The 21,380-nt window shown below is 30.3% G+C and overlaps 1 protein-coding gene and 1 long non-coding RNA gene across 2 annotated transcripts; both read left to right on the top strand.

Annotated features, from left to right (window-relative positions):
* The first annotated feature begins 5,649 nt into the window (after nucleotides 1–5,649).
* Nucleotides 5,650–7,551, top strand: LOC125371315. The gene is made up of 2 exons (XR_007217614.1): nucleotides 5,650–6,095; nucleotides 6,204–7,551. It is a non-coding gene; the product is annotated as an uncharacterized LOC125371315 (long non-coding RNA).
* An 11,853-nt stretch (nucleotides 7,552–19,404) lies between these two features.
* LOC8261004 (probable calcium-binding protein CML35) lies at nucleotides 19,405–20,423 on the top strand. The gene has a single exon (XM_002534355.4). It carries the CDS (start codon nucleotides 19,560–19,562, stop codon nucleotides 20,193–20,195), a length of 636 nt encoding a protein of 211 aa, XP_002534401.1. The 5' UTR covers nucleotides 19,405–19,559; the 3' UTR covers nucleotides 20,196–20,423.
* Nucleotides 20,424–21,380: the final 957 nt, after the last annotated feature.

Below are 21,380 nucleotides of genomic sequence, written 5' to 3' on the forward strand. Positions count from 1 at the left end.
CACCCAAGTTATTTACTTAGATTTACACCCATACCATTTCTAATACATGTATGGGGCAGGCTTGGACACATTGAGTACACCGTATACATGTATCTTAAAACTTTACTAAAAGTGACATTCAGTTTCTAACATTTTTAACGTCATAACTACAAGTTAGTTTACCTCTTTCGTTTGTAAAATGATTATATTAAATATTTGTGAGGATATAGTCTAAGCCACGCATAAACTTGTTAAATTTGCCATTGATATTTATTTCTTGAAAAAGCTTAATAATGAAATGCATAAAGAAGAAAAGGAAAGGCTGGCAGGGATCCACTGGAAGGGCATTTGGCAAGTGAAGGGTAGACCACAAATTGAGTTGAGGGTGAGGGAGTGCAGTAATGTAGCCGACAGGATGGCCGAATGACTTTCCTCCAGGGTGCCACAAGTTCCAAGATCCTCCACTCATGCCATTTTGCAATTCCCCTCGTTGCTGCTTCGAATTGCTATAATCTAGACCCTCTTATTTTGTGTAAGTGAAAGAGAAAAAAATATAAAATACATATTCATGAAATTTATATCAATTTAATCTATTAAATATTTATTTTTTATTTTTTGATATTTAAATACTCTTAATTTTATTTTTAATAAAATTTAAATATTTTCGTATAATACACGCGAACATATTGAATATATTAAATAAAAAAATATATTAAAAAATATTAAAATATTATTAAAAATAAATTTAAATATTTTTTAAATTAAATTAAAAGTTAAAGTATTTAAACTGAAAATACATAAATATACATGTGACTAAAAAAATATAAACGTATATATTTATGAGAAAAAATTAAAAAAAAATTGTAAAAGTAACATTTTATGGTTTATGAAAAATGGATTTTACATTTTAAAATATATATAAAAAGTTTTGAAAAGAAAGAATAAAAATAGTTTAACGGATATAAAAGAATAAACAAACATATAAAATAAAAACAATAACAAGCACCTTTTTTACTTTTCTTTCTTCTCCTTTCTGTGTCAATTTCTTGTTAGTTTTCTTTCTTCAAAATTGTTGTACTGAAGGTAAGGTTTCTATTAGAAGAAGCTTACATATTAATATTCATGGCAAAAGCCATGTTCCAAAATAATTCTGTGTTAGGTGTACCAAAAGGATCAGCCAATGATTAAATGATCAACTACCATATATATTTCTTCATCATTATTGACATTTGCCTTTTACCATTTCTCTATATTTGATTCACAAGTATCAATCTGATATACTAATATGATATTCAATTCATATAAAAGAAATTTTGAGATTTAGTTCCATTCAATATTATCCCTTTATTGTTGTTACCTCAAAGAATTTAACTGTTTTTTATTTTATTATTTTTTAATTCAAAGTTAACTAATAGCAAAGAATGCCCGATGAGGATAATAGTTAATGCAATTAAGGGTATTCGTGATTATAATTTTTTATTTTGAATAGTATTATTTATATAATAAAAAATATTTTAAATAAAATTTAAATATAAAAAGTGAAAAATTTAAGATTAAAAAATTGATCTGTAATTTAAAATTGTTACTAAATGAATAGTGCAGATAATTAAGTTGTAAATTATAAAAAATTTGTTAATGCGATTGAAGAATATGAATATAAGTTTTTATTATTCAAAGTGAGATTTTATTTTTTTACTTTATGGTTGTAGTGTTCTTATTTTTATGATTGATTATAATTTTTATCTCACAATCAATGAAAAAAATCATAATTTCTACAGAAAAACTAAAATTATTAATACAAAAACAGAATTATAAATACCATCCATAAAAATTTGTACTCCATTACTTAAATTAAATTAAAAATAAAATTTGACTCATCAAATTGGAAATAAATAATTTATTGAGTATTATTCTATAAAATGACTTTATAATAAAAAATATATATATCTATACTGCTTTTTTTAATAAATAAAAGGTGTTTTGGGTTTTTATAGAGTGTGGCATTGCTTTTAGAAAGTAAAAAAGTTGCTACGGGTAAAAAAAAAACAAAAGCAGTTTGAAAAATGTTTGATTATAAAGTAAAACAGAATTTTGAAATCCCAAAACTATGGTGTGGAAAAGCCACTGAAAACTAACTTTTCTGAGAATTCACTTTTAATTTTGATGGACAGCTATTTTATTAAATAATTATTATAATCTATTGCTAATATATAAACTGAAAATTATATTTTTTACCAAATACGCTAAATAAAAGTCAGAGAGATGATGAATATAATTTATAGTTTAATATTAAGTAAGAATTAATGTTATTAAATAACTCATACTTAATATTTTGTTTTATTATCATTATTTTAATATTTTTAAATTGAATTAACTAATTTTATATAATTGATATTAATATTTATAAAAATTATTAAATGTTTTATTTTTATAAATATTTGTCCATTTTAATTAAATACTTGCTAAATGTATTTTTTTTTACTTAACAGAAAATTTTTATTTTATTACCAATCATTGAAACAGTTTTTCAGATCAGTGCTTTCTCTGATTAGTATTTGCAAATATAGCAACAACAGTAATGGCCATTATGCAGAGTTAGTAACCTTTCTAAGCCATTGGATCAATCGATATCAATGGTTGAAACAGAGCAAGTGGATACCCACTAAATTACATGCTGATATTATATTATACAATCAAAACTTATAGAATGTATTTACTACTCTTATTATAAAAAGTCATCTTATAAATATAAAATGAAAAATTGGTTTGACTTTATATATTTATGAGCAAATCTTATTTTGATTATGATAAATTCATTGGAAGGTTTTGTCGATTTTAATTGATATTTTTAATTTTGATTTTCTATTGGTAAGATTAAAATTAAAAGAAATATTTTTATTTAATTTCAAATTTTAAAGCCAATGAACAAAGGCTACGTTTTGACCTATCATTTGAAGGAAAAAGTTGCAATTTTTCCCTTAATATCTGAAAGAAAAAACCCTAGTTACTAATTAAATTGTGAACTCTATACTTTTTAATAATTTTATTTAATTATTTTAAAATAAATATCTATATTTTAATTTATTTTTAAAAATACTTATTGATAACAATTTTTAAAATTTTACAGTGAAAAAAATAACGTGACAAGTCAATTATGCTTACTAACATAAAAATTACTGAGTTAAAAAAAATTATTGTATTTAGATGTAAAATATATAAAAGAATGCATATATATAAAAATTTTAATGGTCATATTTAAATCTATAATAAACTATTTTTGTTGCTTCATAATTATTATTCTCTTAATAAACACAGTCAACTTTCTATATTATTCTTTTTACTGTGAAACTTTAAAATTTTTCATTAATTTGAAAATAAACTAAAAATAATATTTATTCTTAAAACTTTAAAATAATTAAATAAAATTATTAAAAATATAAAATATAAAATTTAATTTATAATTAAGCCAAAAAAAATTAACATCTAAATTAGTGTAAAGTATATCTTTTTTGTATAACAGAAAAATTAACAACCTTAACTAAAGAAGAAAAGATAATGTAGTACAAATTCTAAAAAAAGACCAACTTCCAGAGTAATTAAATAAAAAAGATAAATAAAAAATTCTTGCTTAGGCCAAATAGATGATCGATATATATTTATTAATTTTAAATAAAAGAATATATATTAATTATTTTAATATACAATCATTTAATATTAAAATATGAAATACTCATACATACATATCATTTTTCTATTACTTATGATGTATACATCAAATCTAGATAAAAATTTAAAAAATTCTTTAGATTACTGTAATTTTCTCAACTTGAAAAGAAAATATAAAAAATTAAGTATACATCCAACTCCAAGTATATATATATATATATATATATATATATATATATATAAATATATCACCAAATAGTCAACCAACTTGAAAAAGTTTGTACATCAATTGTCACAGTCATTACAAGGGGTTGATTGTGAAACAAATTTCTAAATATATATGAATACATATTATATATTTGAATTATTTCTTATTTTATAGATTTTCTAATAGAATGCAACAAAATCCATAATTTATCACTAAAATTATATTATATTATGTTATTGAACTCCTAAATTATGAAGATCGGTGGTCTTCATAATTAAATAAATGATTGTGGAACATACATATATTCTTTATTCTTCTTTATTTCTCTTTTTATCTTTTTCTCTTCCCTAACCCATTTTTTAACTTCTTAAGAAAAATATTAAATAAATATACAGATACATAGGAATCCAAAGTGCATACCTTAGGGTTCATTTGAGTCTTATAATATATTAAAATAAAATTAATTTTAATGTCCACATTATTAGTGGGACAGTATATGTATATTAAAAATTCTCACTTACATACTTTTTATACCATAAATGGAGAGCTCTCTAATCAATCGTTAACGCTCCTAAGAGGAGAGCGATCAACTGGAACATAATAACAAAAAAGTTTAAAACTAGTGAATCCTCTTTAGGGAATGAAGGAAGGAATGTGAACATTAATAGTGTGGTGATGGAGGTAGCCATGCATGATAAAGAAGCCCCGGATGTGCATATGAACGATGTGTTGGGACTATCTTTCAAAGAAATCCTATTAGATCGTGATGAGCCTAAAGTTTCTTTGAGTGATGACAATTTACTCTCTGATGAGGAGGAGAATTTGTGTGCGGAGGAAGAAGAGGATGATTGCCCAACCATTCTTTTATCTAGAGATGAAAATATCAGAATGAGAAAATCATGGAAACAAACCCTAATCATCAAACTTCTTGGTAGGAGTATAGGGCACAATTATTTATTTCGAATAGTCAAAGAGTTATGGAAAGCAAAAGGATCTATTGATCTGGTGGCTCTGGACAATGACTTTTACATTGCTAAATTATCTTTCAAAAATGATTATGACTTTGCTTTGTTTGAAGGGCCATGGATGGTGGTAGACCATTATCTTACAGTGAGGAGATGGTACCCAAACTTTGATACCACTCAAGATACTGTAGAACAACTTCTAGTTTGGGTTAGGTTGCCTTGTTGCCAGTGGAATACTATTATAGAGATTTCTTAATGAAAGTTGGAGAAAAATTTGGACACCTTGTCAAAATTGATAATGCTACTAGTTTGGTTTTAAGGGGTAGGTTTGCTCGCATTTGTGTTGAGGTGGACATTAGAAAACCTCTTCTTTTGAAGTTCAAGTTAAGAAAAATAATCTGACATATCGAGTATGAAGGCATTCACTTTGATTGTGATCACTAGTGTGATGCCTGTCCCAATAAAGAAGTTTCCAAAGAGGATAACAATAGAGGTAATGATGGTAAGCTGAATGGAGAAGATGAAAGTTAGAGAAGAAAAATTGAATCTTTTGTAAGACCTGAAGTTATGGACGAATTTGGGCCTTGGATGTTGGCTATTAGACGTACTAAAAGAGCTAGAAATCAGAATGAGATTTTACGTACTTCCCATGTTGGTGTGCATGAAATTATTTCCAAAGAGGGAAATAAAAGCAAGTTGACCAATCAATTTTGGGCGAATAGTTCTAGTTTTGCTGTGCTAGTTAAGAAATGAAGGAGGCTAATGGGTTGGGCTAGAAATTGGCTTGTGTGAGTAATAAGGTGTAAGTGGGCTTGAGTTAGAGGAAAATGAGTGGTGAAAGACTCAAAAAACCCTGCTAGATCATGGGTTGGCAAGGGGTAGAGGAGTAAGGCGCAAGCTCAAACTGCAATGAAAGGTAAAAGAAAAGAAAAGTCGATGATTGAAATTGATAGGGAATCTGATTCTATCCCAAAATTTCAAGTTAAATAGAAGAAAATCTTGAATCATAGCAGAACATGAACATACAGTGGTTAAGGGTTCAAAAAAGTCTTTTTAAGTGACAATCCATGTTGTTAACCATGAAATTGATAAGCTGGTAATACAGAAAGGCATCAGACCGGGGAGTTATGTTATTTGTGAGCACCATGGTCATCCCCCGTCTATTTTACCAGATGATCCTCCAGTCTCGAGAAGGACTTGTAACTTCGTGAGGAAGATATTGACAGAGATAAGGACAACTCAATTTGAGGAAGAGGATGACTATGCCAACATGGATGGTGAGTTTTTAGGAGTTAAAGGAGGCAAGAACCTTTGATTTCTGCATTGTCTGTTCTATTTGGGTTCTTTGTTTTTCCATTTAACTTTTTATTTTATGGATATTACAGTTTGGAATTGCCAAGGTGGCGACTTTAAGAGATTTTGTTCGTACCCTTTAAGATTTATTGCAACTCATAAACTTGAAGTTTTGGGTTTGCTTGAAACAAAGGTTAGTAGTGGGCATGCTAATCAGATTTGTCATAGTTTGGTTTTGACAACTAGATCCAAGTAGAGGCAGTTGGTCTTAATGGAGGGATTTGGGTGCTTTGGCAAGATACAGTTCAGTTGAATATTTGTTTTACTTGTCCCGAGTTTGTTCTTGTAAGGGTGCATAAAGCTTTCTCACGCCTTTGGTTTTTCTCTATAGACTATAGCAGCCCGAATTCGAGCTTGAAGAAGCTTTTATGGAATGATTTAAAGTTTCAGAATCTTAATCCCTAAGGTTCGTGGCTTAGTGTTGGTGATTATCATTATGTACTTGAAGAATCTGAAGTTAATTCTAGAGCTGTGTTTTCCAGCATGAGGTTTGGAGATTTTCGTCAATGAATTTTTGAAAATGAGCTGATTCATTTGGGGTAGAGGCAATGGGTGTGGCCTCCATGCTGGCCTAGATAGAGCGTTGTGTAACTCCAAATGGTAGGTGCTTTTTGATATTGAGACTGTTACTCACCTGCCTAAAAACAATTGAATCAATAATCCTTTGTTGATTTCTTTGGTGCATGTGACCCCTTCTCTGCATAATCCCCCTTTCTATTTCTAATTAGTTTGGTAAACTCATTTTGAGTTCAATAAATTTTTTGCTAATAATTAGAAAGATCGCAGTCATCTGCCTGATAATACTACACATGTGATAGCTACCCTAAGGGACTGGAAATCTAGTGTTTTGGTGATACTTTTAGAAGGAAAAGGCATCTATGGGCTCCATTTGATGGTATTCAACGCAATTTGAGGGGTATTTTCTCAAATAATCTATGTAAGCTTGAGAAGAAGCTCTAAAAAGAGCTTGACTAGGCGTTGTTATAAGAAAAGCTTTTCTGGTTCAAAAAATCCAGAGAAGATTGAAGCACAATTCAGGGGTTTGTATTCAAGATGAAGGTCGAATTAAAAATATGGTTCAATATTTCTTTAGTCAGATGTTTAGTAAGGATAATAGGTGTGATCCAAATATCCTTCCTCGGAGTGCTTTCCTTAGATTGACGGATTTCCAGCATCGAGTCCTTGAAAGTCCTATGTCTGAAGTAGAAGTTAAAGAGGCCCTCTTCGAAATGGCTCCTTTCAAGGCCTCGGGTCCGGACGATTTGCAAGCGGGCTTTTATCAAAGACTACGGTGGTTTGTAAGGAAGTTTGTTTATGAGTTTGTTTTCAACTCTTTTAATTTGAGAACTCTTTTTAAAGGAATAAATGATAATTTATTGACTCTACTTCCAAAGGTAAAGGTGCCAGAATATATCTCTTGGTTGTGTCTAATAAGCTTGTGAAATTTTTCCTATAAGATCATTACGAAACTCTTATGTAATCATCTAAAGAAATTGCTTTCAGATATAAGTGTTTCCAATTAAAGCAGTTTCGTCCCAAGAAGGCAAATTATGGATTATATAGTGATTTATCAAGAGATTATTCATTCAATGCGTAAAACAAATTGGGGATTGGTTTTATGGTTGTGTGGATTGACTTGGAAAAGGCCTATGATAGAATTTCTTAGCCTATCCTTAAAAATACTCTCGAGGATATTGGTCTAGGCTTGGAGTGGGTTCGAAATATTATGTCTTGTGTCGAATCCTCCTGTTTATGTATTCAATGGAATGGAAACAAGCTATATGCTTTTAAACCTTCTAGGGGTACTTGACAAGGTGATGCCATATCCTCTTATTTATTTGTATTATGTATCAAAAGGCTTTCTCAACTGATTTACAGAGTTGCAAGGTTTAGCAAGTGGAGGCCTATTTGCCTTTCTAGAAATGGAACTCTGATTTCACATTTGATGTTTGTAAATGATATGGTTTTGTTTGTCAAAGCTGACACTGATAAAACGAAAGTGATTATAGGATGTCTGGATCAGTTTTGCAAAGTTTCAAGCCAATGGGGAAATTATGCTAAGTCTTATATGTCTACCAATGTGGATGAGAATTTAGCCAATGAATTATCTACTTTATTGGGTATTCCTTTAACTAGCAAATTGGAGAACTACATGGGTGTCCCTTCTTTGTAAGGTCGGGTGTCTACTTCTCACTATAGTTATCTGATTAATAGGGTGGTAACTATGCTCAATGGTTGGAGTGCAAAATGTCTATCTTTGGTTAGTCCTACAACCCTTGTCCAATCAGCGTTAACAACCATCACGTTTTGTAGCATACTGACATCCATTATCTCGATGTTTGTGTGTTGTGAGCTAGAAAAGATGATTAGACAATTCATTTGGGGTGGTAATAGCAAGAAGAGGCTTGTTTCTCAAATGTTAAGTAGGCTCATTCATTAAGCTAAAGAGATTTAGAGGTCTTAGTATTTAGAATTTGCATAATATGGATCTTGTTATAATCTCTAAGCTAGGTTAGAGATTAATAATTGAGGAAAGCTTGTGGTCTCGAGTTATCTGCAATAAATATGTTAAATCTGATGTGATCTCAAGTAATTCAAGCCAAAGCAAAGTGCTTCAGAGATATGGAAAGGAGTTGTTAAATAGGCAGATATTTTGAAAATGACATTAAGAGACGAGTTTGAAATGGGGTGCTTACCAATTTTTAGTGGACCCTTAGCTACTTAAGATCCTTCTTTATCAAGTTGGTTTAAGAAATGTGAATCCAATTGATATGCATAAAAAAGTACTGGATTATTAGAGTTATAGAGTGGGTTGGGATTGGTATGCCCTGAATGACTTGGTCCCGATGGATGTAGCTAATAAGCCTTTGGCTTTCATCTTAAGGCAAGACGATGATGTTGTTGATGGGTGGTGTTGGGGTTTGGAGCCTCGTGGAAATCTCTCCATCAAATCTACTTATGAGTCTATGATTAATGTTTCAAGCTGCAACAATAGTAAGTTGTGGAGTTGCATCTAGGGAGATTGAGGTTCCTCAACATGTCAAATTGTTGTTATGTTAAGTTTACTTAGCATATATAGCTGTATACCTATTTAGGAATTATAGTTGTAATATTTCTTTATTTATTTCCTGTAATTATTCCTATATAGTTGACTTACCTTTCCTGTAATTATTTCTATATAGTTGACTTACCTTTCCTGTAATTATTCCTATATAGTTGACTACCTTAAATAGGTCTAGGTATCTTGTATAAATACCTTGAGATATATGGAATAAACATAAGAGTGTTTTTCAGTCAATTGTTATTTTGGTATCAGAGCAAAAGAAAAAAATTTCACTGCCTTCTTTTGTTCAAACTCTAGCCGTCATCTAGCTGCAATGTCTACTAAAACTAACAACAAAGAGATTCCTGATAGTAAGAAACTCTTGACGGTGACCATTCATGAGACCTCTTCTCCAATCCATATTAAATTGGATGGTTCTAATTATCATGTTTGGTCAAAAAATTTAGAGATGCATATTGCTGGCAGGAAGAAGAAGGGTTATATTACTGGAAGAAAGGCTGCACCTACAGAAGATGATCCGGACTATGATGAATGGGAAGCTGAAGATGCCCTTGTCAAGTCTTGGCTTATTAATTCCATGACTGATAATCTGATGCTGCACTTTGTTCAGTGTGGGACATCTAAAGAAGTTTGGGATGCGGCTAAGAGGAGCTATCTTAATGTTTTTGACTCTTCCCAAGTATATGAACTGATGAAGAGGTCATTTCAATTGCGCCAGGGTGGTCGACCTCTCCCAGAATATTTCAATGAGTTAAATTCAATTTTCGTGGAGCTTGATTATCGTAGGCCCAATGACATGACATGTGCTGCTGATATTGAAAAACAAAGGAAGCGTATTATAGAGGATCGCATCTATATGTTTCTTGCAGGTCTTGATCACAGTTTGGATCAAGTTAGCAGTCGTGTTTTGGCTACCTCCCCTTTACCAAGCTTGGAAGAAGCCTACTCTTTAGTGCGAGACAAGTCACCATGGGAACAGAAAATCATTCGAGGCTTCTAATGATCCAAAGAGCACCTCTCGGTGACTCTTTCGTTCTGTGAATTCTACCGCTCGCACTCATTGCAATAGTACCAGGCATATTTTAGATGTTTGTTGGAAGAAGCATGGCTATCCTTAGTGGTATAAACTTAAACAAGCTGAGAAGAAAAATAAGAAATATACTCAGATTGTTGTTCCTGACACTTCTCCACCTTCTGCTTCTCATGTCTCTCAAGTGTCTCCTCAACAAGGTAATTCTAGTCTGACATATGTTTCTACTGCTTCTAACACTTGGATTATTGATTCAGGCGCTACTGACCATATGACTAGTAATTCTTTTATACTTTCCTCTCTAATATCTTCACCTGTTAAGTCTGTACAGGTTGCTAATGGGACTTCTATGCCAATTACAGGAGTTGGAAATGTCTCAATTTCTCCTACATTCTCAATGTCATCTGTCTTACTTGCCCCTAATCTTTCTAATAATCTTCTTTCCATTAGTAAGATTTCCAAAAGTCTTAATTGTTCTGCAATATTTGATTCTACTCATTGTGTCTTTCAGGACAAACGTATGAAGATGACGATTGGCATTGGTAAGGAAAGAGGAGGTCTTTATTACTTAGAGGGGGCTACGGAATTTAAATCTAAACCTAGCCATGGTTTTCAAGTAGAGAGAGAGTCGTTTGATAGAGAGAAGATTCTTTTATGGCATTGCCATTTGGGGCATCCATCTTTTCCTTATTTAGAGCATTTATTTCCTAAATTGTTTCACAATGTTGCTATCTCTAGTCTAAGATGTGAACAATACATTTATGCTAAAAACCATCGTGTTCCTTTCAAAACCAATTTCAATAAGAGTTATATTCCTTTTTCATGTGTTTATACTAATGTGTGGGGTCCTTTTTCTATTCCATCTGCCTCAGGCCATAAATACTTTGTCTTTTATTGATGACTGCACTAGAGTGAGCTGTGTATATTTGATGAAATCTAAAAGTGATGTTATACAGGTGATTCCTCAATTTTACAAAATGATTGTCACACAGTTTCATACTCAGGTCCAAGTTTTTCATTCTGATAATGGTCATGAGTTTGTAAATCAGTCTCTTACCAATTTTTTCCTAGAACATGGCATCCTACACCAAACAACTTGTGCCTACACACCACAACAAAATGGTGTAGCAGAGCGTAAGAATTGTCATATCCTTGAGGTTGCTCGGGCTTTAAGCTTTACTATGCATGTTCCTAAACGTTTTTGGGTTGAGGCTATCATGACTGTTGTCTTTCTTATTAATCGAATGCCTGCTCGTATCATTAATTTTCAAACCCCTTTAAGGATGTTATCACAATTTCACTCTATTCCTTCTGCTCTAAATATTTATCCTAAAGTTTTTGGTTGTGTATGTTATGTTCATGTACACTCTATATATAGGGATAAGCTTGATCCACGTGCTCTTAAATGTGTTTTTCTTGGTTACTCTAATTCTCAAAAAGGCTATAAATGTTTTCATCCTCCTACAAGTAAATATTATATTTCCATGGATGTTCAGTTTTGTGAACAAGTATCTTATTTTTTTTAGGATGTATCTATGATTCCTCTTCAGGGGGAGATTAGTAGTAAGAAAGAGAATCGGTTATGGTTAGAAGAGAAGAAGTTGTGGATGTCGAGTAAGGGAGAGAATTCAGCTATTATGGAGAATAATGAATCTTTAGATAATACTTGTTCTGTTGAGTTTGAGTCTGAATTTAAGGAGAAAAAGGATGAAAGACCAGCTAGGTTATACCAAAATGGTTATACAAGAAGAAAGCATAATGCCACTGTTATGCCTTCTCCTGACTCTAGTGCCCCTCTTAATGATACTACCATGCCATCAGATGACTCTTCTACTATTAACCCTGAGGTATGTGTTCCCTCTCCTACAACTTCAACTTTAGAGAAAGATTCTAGTCCTGTAACATTAGAAAATGCTATTTTGAATCCACAAGTTATGGATCACGATCATGGTAGGAGATATCCCCCTCGTGAACATAGAGAACCTGATAGGTTGGGTTTTTCCAAGTCATCTTTTAATGTCACTTATCCTATTTCTGATTTTATCTCTTATCATCGCCTCGCTTCTAGCTTTCGCTATTCTTCGGTTCATTCCTAGTCATTTTCAGGAAGCCCTTGGAGATCCTAAGTGGAAGGTTGCTATGGAAGAGGAAATGAAGGCTCTTCAAAAAAATTCTACTTAGGAGATGGTTGAGTTGCCATAGAAAAAGAAGACAGTAAGATGTAAGTGGGTGTTTACAGTGAAATACAGGTCAGATGGGACAGTTGAAAGGTACAAGGCTAGACTGGTGGCCAAATGTTACACTCAAACCTATGGGATTGACTATCAAGAGACTTTTGCTCCTGTGGCTAAGATGAACACCGTTCGAGTCATTCTATCTCTTGCAGCTAATCTAGATTGGCCTTTACGCCAGTTTGATGTAAAAAATGCTTTTTTCCATGGTGATTTGATAGAGGAGGTGTATATGGATCCTCCTCCGGGATTTACACTAGGAGGAGGTAAGGTGTGCAAGCTGAAAAAGGCATTGTATGGGTTGAAACAATCGCCAAGGGCATGGTTTGGCAAGTTGAGCTACTCAATGAAGGAGTATGGTTTTAAGCAAGCTTTGGCAGATCATACTCTGTCTTATAAGAGGGAGCATGATGATATTACCTTGCTTATTGTTTATGTTGATGACATGATTGTTACAGGTAGTAATGCTAGTGAGATAGAGAAACTTCGAAGCTACTTGGCCAAGGAGTTTGAGATGAAGGACTTGGGGGTTCTAAAATACTTCTTAGGTGTTGAAGTAACTCGGTCCAAGCAAGGACTTTTTCTCTCCCAACGGAAGTATATTTTAGATCTTTTAGTGATAATGCGTGCGGTGAATTACGTAAGCCTGATCACTTAATACTCCTATTGAGGTGAATCATGGTCTATCTATCTATCCCTCAAACCGTGTTCCGACTAACAAGAGGAGATATCGAGACTAATGGGAAAGTTGATTTATCTAACTCACACTAGGCCGATTTATCGATATTATCAAGGTCGAGTGTTGTCGTCCGATGCCATGAATGCAAAGTAGTAGCAGATCAAATTTTTGGCTTATCCCAAGTCCTCTCCGTAAAGGTATTATGTTCTCAAACATGGGCACTTGGATATTATGGATTATACGGACTCGACTTTGATGGCTCTTAAATTGATGAAGTCTACCGTGCCATGCGTCTCTGGCCGTTGGAGAAATCCTGTCTGAGAAAATGATGACGTGGTGGTGTCATCATGGCGTGGAAAGCACGCTTTTATCATGCAACCACGAGCTTGCTTGGTTAAAAATTCTCTTAAAAGAACTTGGGTTTGGTCCAAAGAAACCTATGATACTTTATTGTGATAATACTGCAGCTATTGAGATAGCTAACAATCCGGTTCAACATGATCGAACTAAGCACATTGAAGTTGATAGGAATTATATCAAGGATAACCTAGATTCTGGTATGATAGATGTTCCTTACATTAAGAGATCATCAGATCACCGGCCGACAATATGATGACTCAGCATTGGTATTAAAGGCTCATTTTATGCATCATTATCCAAGTTGGGCATGTGTGATATCTATGCACCAACTTGAGATGGAGACTTAGCATATATAGTTGTATACCTATTTAGGAATTATAGTTGTAAAATTTCTCTATTTATTTCCTGTAATTATTCCTATATAGTTTACTTACCCTTCTTATAATTATTTCTATATAGTTGACTTACCTTTCCTATAATTATTCCTATATAGTTGACTACCTTAAATAGGTCTAGGTATCTTGTATAAATACCTTGAGATATATGGAATAAACATAAGAGTATTTTTCAGTCAATTGTTATTTAGTTTGTCATGAGAAACCAATGTAACCTAGAAAGATGAAAGCAGGGTTTTATTACGGATGTGTATTGTAAAAGCTATGGTAATTTGGTGGAGGACCATATCCATTTATTTCATGATTGTCCCCGAGCTGAGTTAGTTTGGCGAGTGCTTCTATCTCATCAAGAATATCAGCTCCACAAATCTTTGAATCTCCATGAGTTGCTTTGAGAAACTTTCCAGGTAGAGTTACTACCCCTGATGTTTTTTGTAGAGTGCCTTTTTCTTTAATGCTTTATGATGGCTCTAGGTGTGGAGAAATGAGTATGTCTTTTGGGATGTTTCAAAGCCTTTAGTTTTGAAGGTTAGGTGGCTACACGACTATGCAAACAAGGTTGCTATTGCCTTTCATGGGTATGAGATTGCAATAGGTCGTCATTGCAGTTGGTGGTGTGTATGGTGGGTCTCTTAATGCCGATTGTGACTCTCTTAATACAAGATGGGGCAAGTAAAGGTGCCTCGCACGTTACTGGGGAATGTAGCTTGATTAGAAACTCTAACAGGATCTGGCTATGTGGTTTTACCATCAATATTTTTGTTTGTTCAACTCTGGAAGCAAAGCTTTGGCCTGTCATTCAAGGTTTAAAGTTAGCTTGGGAGAAAGGTTTTTGGAAAGTGAATGTGGAGATTAATTCCCTGGATGTTGCAAAGTAGCTTATTTCAAATAATGAGGTTTGTGAGGTTGTGCATTCAAATCTTGTTTTCACTCATCATCAAAGTTCCGAAGAATGGGAACTAGGTGACGTATTATACATCTACAAGGAAGCAATGTACCGATTTTTTTAGCTAATATGGCTTTAAGCCATGATAAAGATGTGGTGGTTCTGGATGCGCTTCCTGCTACTATGACATCTTTCTTGGTGGAGGATGTTGTTGGGTCAAAGTCTGGCTGTGGTGAATATGGTCTCAACTGGACAAAGTTTTTGTATTATGGTTTGTTTTATTTTTGTTTGCTCTGGGTAGGGCTGAGCATGGATCTCGGTGATTCCTACCCGAACCGAATAACTGTATCGAAAAGTACCAGAACCGAAAAAAACCGAAAGTTTTTATAACCGAATTGAACCGATCCAAATTTTTTTACTATTACGGTATGGTACTAGTTCTTTAGTAAAAATCGTGGACCGTAGAACCGAATTTTTTACATATATTTATAAATAATTATTTATATTATATAAATAATACATATATTAAAAAATAATACATATACTCTATAAAAAATTATTTTATATTTATCATTTATATAATTCAAGCAATTGCTATCGAAATACAAAAATAATACATATTAAAAATAACTATAATATTATAATATACTTTATACTCTATAAAAAATATAAGTTATATATTAATATGTCACATAGTATATTGATACTAGTAATCTAGTATACATACTATAATACTAGATTAAAATTTATTTACTATCTAGAAATCTTTGACAAGTTAATTAAAAATTACTTAATTTAATAAAAAGTTATATAAATGAGTAAGATTTATAAAAGATATTATTATATAAATATAATATTATTTACACTATATTTATTAATAAATTAATTTTTAATTATATAATATTTTTATTTTAAGAATAATAATATTAATTATACTAAAAGTATTAATTTATATAAATTTTAAAATTAAGAAATAAATATTATAAAAATAATTTTTATATTATTATACTAATAAAACTTAAAAATTAAAAATTTAGAAATAATTAATTTATTAACTTTTAAAATATTATAAATTAATATTAAAATATAAAAAAATATTAAATTATATTTATAAATTTAATTTTTTTTTTTTGAAAATGATCAAACAAAACTTGAGAAAAAAATTGTCAAAACATCTTTTAACAATATAGAAGTTCTTTACTTCCTACAACAGCAGAGGTCCTCACTTGTTGTCAAGATTGGCTTAAAAGTTCAAATAAACCTATCCAACTAGAAGAATCAATAGAGGATATTGAAAGCATAGAGTCAGATAACATTTCTTTACTTCTTACATATAATTGTTTATTGTTGATGCTGTTAAGTCTTATTGACGTAATCTTTTACTTTTATTGTAGAAATTATTCAAGATCTTGAAATTGGCGAGTCCCTTATGCCAAGAATAAATGTGGAGTGCTAATTTTGAGGGGAGGTAATAACATTCCTTTGCTAATTTTGGACATTTATTTTAGTGCTACATAAAGTTTGTAAATTTATTTATTTTAATGATTGTCATCTGTAAAATATTTTTATGCTAGCAGTAATATATATTTTAATGATTTGTATTTGAATATTGAATGAATTATTGTATTTACAAGTGACTGAATTGCGAAACAGGTTGTTCAAGAATGTGATTGTAATTGCGAAACAGGTTGTTCAAGAATGTGATTGTAATTTTAATTCAGATTTTTATGCTACTTTTTTTAGGTTGGTAATCATATTTTCTCTAAATGTATTTGATTAAAGTTGTATTTTTTAAATTTTTTAGAACCGAAAATAGTACCGAACCGAACTGTATTGAACCGTAAAATTGGTACAATACGGTATTGGATCCTTTTATGTTTGGTACGATACTGGTACTTTCAATTTTAAAATAACCGAGGTTTGGTATGATACTGGTGATTTATAAATAACCGAATTGGACCGATCCGTGCTCACCCCTAGCTCTGGGTATCCCTTTTTGGTGTATTATAAAAATTCTCACCGCTTATATTTAATTGAAATCCATCAAATTTATGAAATTCATTTGCAAATTCAAAAATTTTATGTAGTTTTAATGAAATGGAAGTTAATTGAAAATTCTACATATTCAAAACTATATGGAATTGGTTATAGTTAAATTAAATTCTATAAAATAAGTAGAATTTGAAAATAAACTCCACATTAATTTATCAATGCATTCCATAACACCAAAATATCTTCTTCAATTTATTATTTCTATTTTATTTTTTTCTCATATATTCTTTTTAAATAAAATAGATTCTTTAATAAATTTCAACCAAATATATTAAAAGATTTATTAAAAAGAAAGTAAAAGTTGGTTTTTAAATATTCATAAAAATTTATTAAAAGTTAGTGTCCACTCACTATAGTATTAAGCTACAAAAAAGAAAGAAAAACATTAGCAATTTTATATAGCAAAAAAAAATGATAAAATATGCCTTTTTAATTCATCACTGCGAAATTTAGAAAATAAAATTAATAACTTCTAACAAAAAAGACAAGAAAAAATGTGATCAAAATTAAAAACCTATTAAAGCCTTAGAAATGAGGCCTTTGAATGTGGTAATTTCACTATGATCATAGAGTATTAAAAGTAAAAATGTTTTCTAAGAATTCAGAGAGAATAGTTATCAACACTTTTATATGCAAGACTTATTAGATAAGAAAAAAATGATAAAAATTCAAAGAAAACAATTACGTAAAACCTATTAAATTATGATTCAGATATATTTTTACCACAATCATGATCAACATAAATATTAATGTTCTATGATGATTAGAAATACCTCATTATATATATATATATATATATATATATATATATATATATATATATATATGAAAAGAATCTTTCATATATTTGCTCTTGCCTGTAAACAAAATAAACAGAAACCAAAAAACAGAACAAAAATACAGAAAATGTGAAATAAAGCTAAAGAAAAAGAAAAGGCAAAATAATTAAACACCAAATGGTGTTAACCCCTCATAAATAATGATAAGGGTTTTTTTAAAGAAAGATAATAATAAAGTTTTAGTTTTTAGATTCCTAATAAAAGAAAAAGTATAGATTTTTATTTTTAATATATAATATATATTTATTTTTATACTATATGTAAATACATATTTAAACACTTAAATCTTAATCATTAAATTATTTGAGCACTTTATTCTTAATATAATATAATAAATATTATAATTTATATTATGCATGATTTAAATACTTGCTAATAAACAATTTCATTTAATATATTTACGTATATTGGATGTTAAGTATTGTAATATTAACAAAAAGTAGAATTTAAATATTAGTTAAATTAAATCGAAAATTATAAATATTTAAGAGATGATAAAAATAAAATAATTAAATAATTAAAATTTAAATATTAAAATATTCTGTCTTAAAGTATTAAATGAGTCCTTCTGCTTCTTGCCGTAACCATCGCATTTCTTAATCCATGACCATATCTATTTAGAAAGAGTGCTTAATTAGTAATAAATATTTAAGAATCATTTGAACAAAAAGGTAAGGCATACGATACTTTTATAATAAATATTACTCTAATGGAATTATTCTTTTTTATTTTTTAATCAATCAGTACAATTTTTCAATTCTTGATTTTTTTTTTACTTAATTATAGAAGATATTTCTTTTATTTCAAATGGTCAAAAAATTAAATAAAAATATTTAGCAAAGTTAATTGTTTTACTTACCTATAAATATAATAAATATCACCATATCATAAATGTTTTTTTTGAGAAGATAAAATAATTTCTTTAAAAAAATAAAAGGTGGTAATTTTTGCATTTAGAGTTGCACTTTATTTTTACTGTTTGTACTTTATATTGGTAAGACTCACCTTCAATTTATTTTCTTATATTATTTTCAGTTTAATATCATATTATATATATTTATAGAAATATACAATAATGGAAAGTGATGTTTTTATATTTATTATAAAAGTAAAGATTCATTTAGTATCGAAAAGAATATTCGAACTCTAAACTTTTCACTTTAAATAAAATAAACACTTTTATCATTTAAATTACATTTAAAAAGTAAACCATATTATATTTTATATTTTATAGTACACAAAAATTAAAAATACATGCCAATTCTTATTTTAATAGAACTTCTATAGCTACCATAATAAAAATAATGCAAAAAGTTACATGTTGCGAGAACACTATTAAAAATGACTTTCATAGTATGTTCGTTCCTAAAATAAAACTAATAAATATTTGATTTAATGCAATAAATTTGAAAAAATAAATATATTAGTATCACTCTTAAACTTATCTCATGTTACTATAAAGTTAAAGCATTATATTATTTGATAAATATTTGAATATAACAAAAAAAAAATCCAAATAAATTTATTGTGGAAGGAAAATGGGTAAGTCATGATCTGATATTTTATGCAATTAAATCAAACCAAACCCAAACCCTAAACCAAACCAAACCCTAAACCATAACCAAACCACTTCACAAGTTCAACCTTTTCAAATATCCACAGACAGCGCATATATAAATACCAAAAAAGAAAGGAAATTGTTGTTTGAAAGGAAGCTTCCTGGAAATTACTCAATGGCAGAAAGTAATACACTTGCCATTCTCCATTTAAGCAAACCCATCTTCTCTATTCCTTCAATCCCTTCTTTGTTCATTTTCTTCTTCTTGATATTGTTCCTAAGTATTCCGACGCCATGAAACAATTAATCAAGGCCATCAGTCCAAAACGTCTCTTTCGTTCGAAAAAGGGTCGATCCATCAGATCCGACCCTTTATCCTACAGCTCTTCTTCTTCCTCTGACTCATCTTCATCGGGTTTTCATCAAAAAAGGAGTGCTGATAATCTCGGCACCCCTCCCAGTGTTCTCCCTGATTTATCGGGTGACTGGTCCGATGTCTCGTCGGACTTTTTCTCCGAGCTCGTTCAGGCTTTTAAGCTGATGGATAATGACAACGACGGAATCGTGTCCAGAACCCAGTTGGAATCTCTTTTGATTCGCCTCGGAGCTGAAGAGGAGGTAGCCACTATGTTGAGTGAAGTAGATCGTGACGGTGATGGGTGTATAAGCGTGGAGGCCTTAATGAGTCGGATCGGCGGCCCGGCTTGTGAGCCGGCCGGAGATGATGAGCTCAGGGTGGCTTTCGAGTTCTTTGACACGGATCACGACGGAAAGATAACGGCGGAAGAGCTAATGGGTGTCTATAAGGCCATTGGTGATGAGAGGTGCACGTTAGATGACTGCCGGCGCATGATTGCTGGAGTGGATAAAAACGGAGATGGGTTTGTATGTTTTGAGGACTTTGCTCGCATGATGGAGCTTCAAAGATGATCATGGTTTTGTAGTAAGATCATGTGATGGTGGTGCTCTTGATCAAATTGTCAAGAAAAAGAAAAACATAATTTTTTTTTTAATTGAGTGATGTAGGGTTGGATTTAGATCATGGACAGGAGACTGGGATGCTATGCAAAAGGGACGGTCCTGATATGTTTTATCTCACTGTCAAATGTTTGCTTCTTTAATCAGTATATATATAAAATCGGATAATTTCTTGATTAATTTCTTTTTTCCATGAGAGAATATTTCTTCCTCTTACAGTGTTATTTATACTGTACTTCTTCCATTTCGACTTCCACTAAGAAAATATTTAACAGATAAATTTTTTAGTAATTTATTTAAGTTATTTGAATTACAGTAAAAAAAAGGTTAAATATAATTAAATTATTTTTTTATAAATATTTATCAAAATATATATACAATTAGTTTTATTTCAATATAAAGAAAAGACAAAAAGATTAGTATTATATTAAGATTATAAAAATATTAAATAATTAAATAATATTAAAACTGTAGATAATTGACTAATATATCTATTCTGGGTGGTGCCGTAGATCGAGCCCTGTGAATGTAAATTAGAATGACTGTACAACCAATAAAATTATAGAAAGTCATGATATGTGAAATAATCCAGGACCTATTATTGGTAGAATAGTATACCACATTAGATAAATTGAATTAAAACTAATTCGTTTTTCAGATACATTAACTTAAATATTAATTTATAATATTATATTTATATTGACTCATTTATTTATTTATTAATTGTAATCTGTATTTGATTTTTATATATTTAATAATGATTTTATTTAAGTTTTTAAGTTAATTTTAGCGCCAGCATTTCATTATTGGGTTTAATTTAAATGATTATATTTTGGTTATTCAAATTTTTCCAAATGCATATTTATATAAGTAAAATTATATATTGGAAAAATTATGAATAGAAAGGATGTGTTTATAAAAGAATTTTGGAAAAATTGATTATTTAATTTAATTGTGTGTTAGGACTAAATTGGAAATTTATTTTGGAATAAGGATTGAAAGTATAATTTTATTTTTATGGGGTTTTAATGGAAATTTGTGAGTTTGGTATTTTCGTAGTAAATAAATCGGTCATGTCGTGGTAGTGGGTATTTGTAATTGTATTTTCAAGTATTTGGGCTGGCCCAATTTAATTAA

The sequence above is a fragment of the Ricinus communis genome, chromosome 10 (genome assembly GCF_019578655.1).
Source record: "Ricinus communis isolate WT05 ecotype wild-type chromosome 10, ASM1957865v1, whole genome shotgun sequence".
Taxonomy (NCBI): domain Eukaryota; kingdom Viridiplantae; phylum Streptophyta; class Magnoliopsida; order Malpighiales; family Euphorbiaceae; genus Ricinus; species Ricinus communis.

Excerpts from the sequence above, each read along its gene's own strand:
- LOC8261004 (XM_002534355.4), top strand. The coding sequence starts at position 19,560 with ATGAAACAATTAATCAAGGCCATCAGTCCAAAACGTCTCTTTCGTTCG.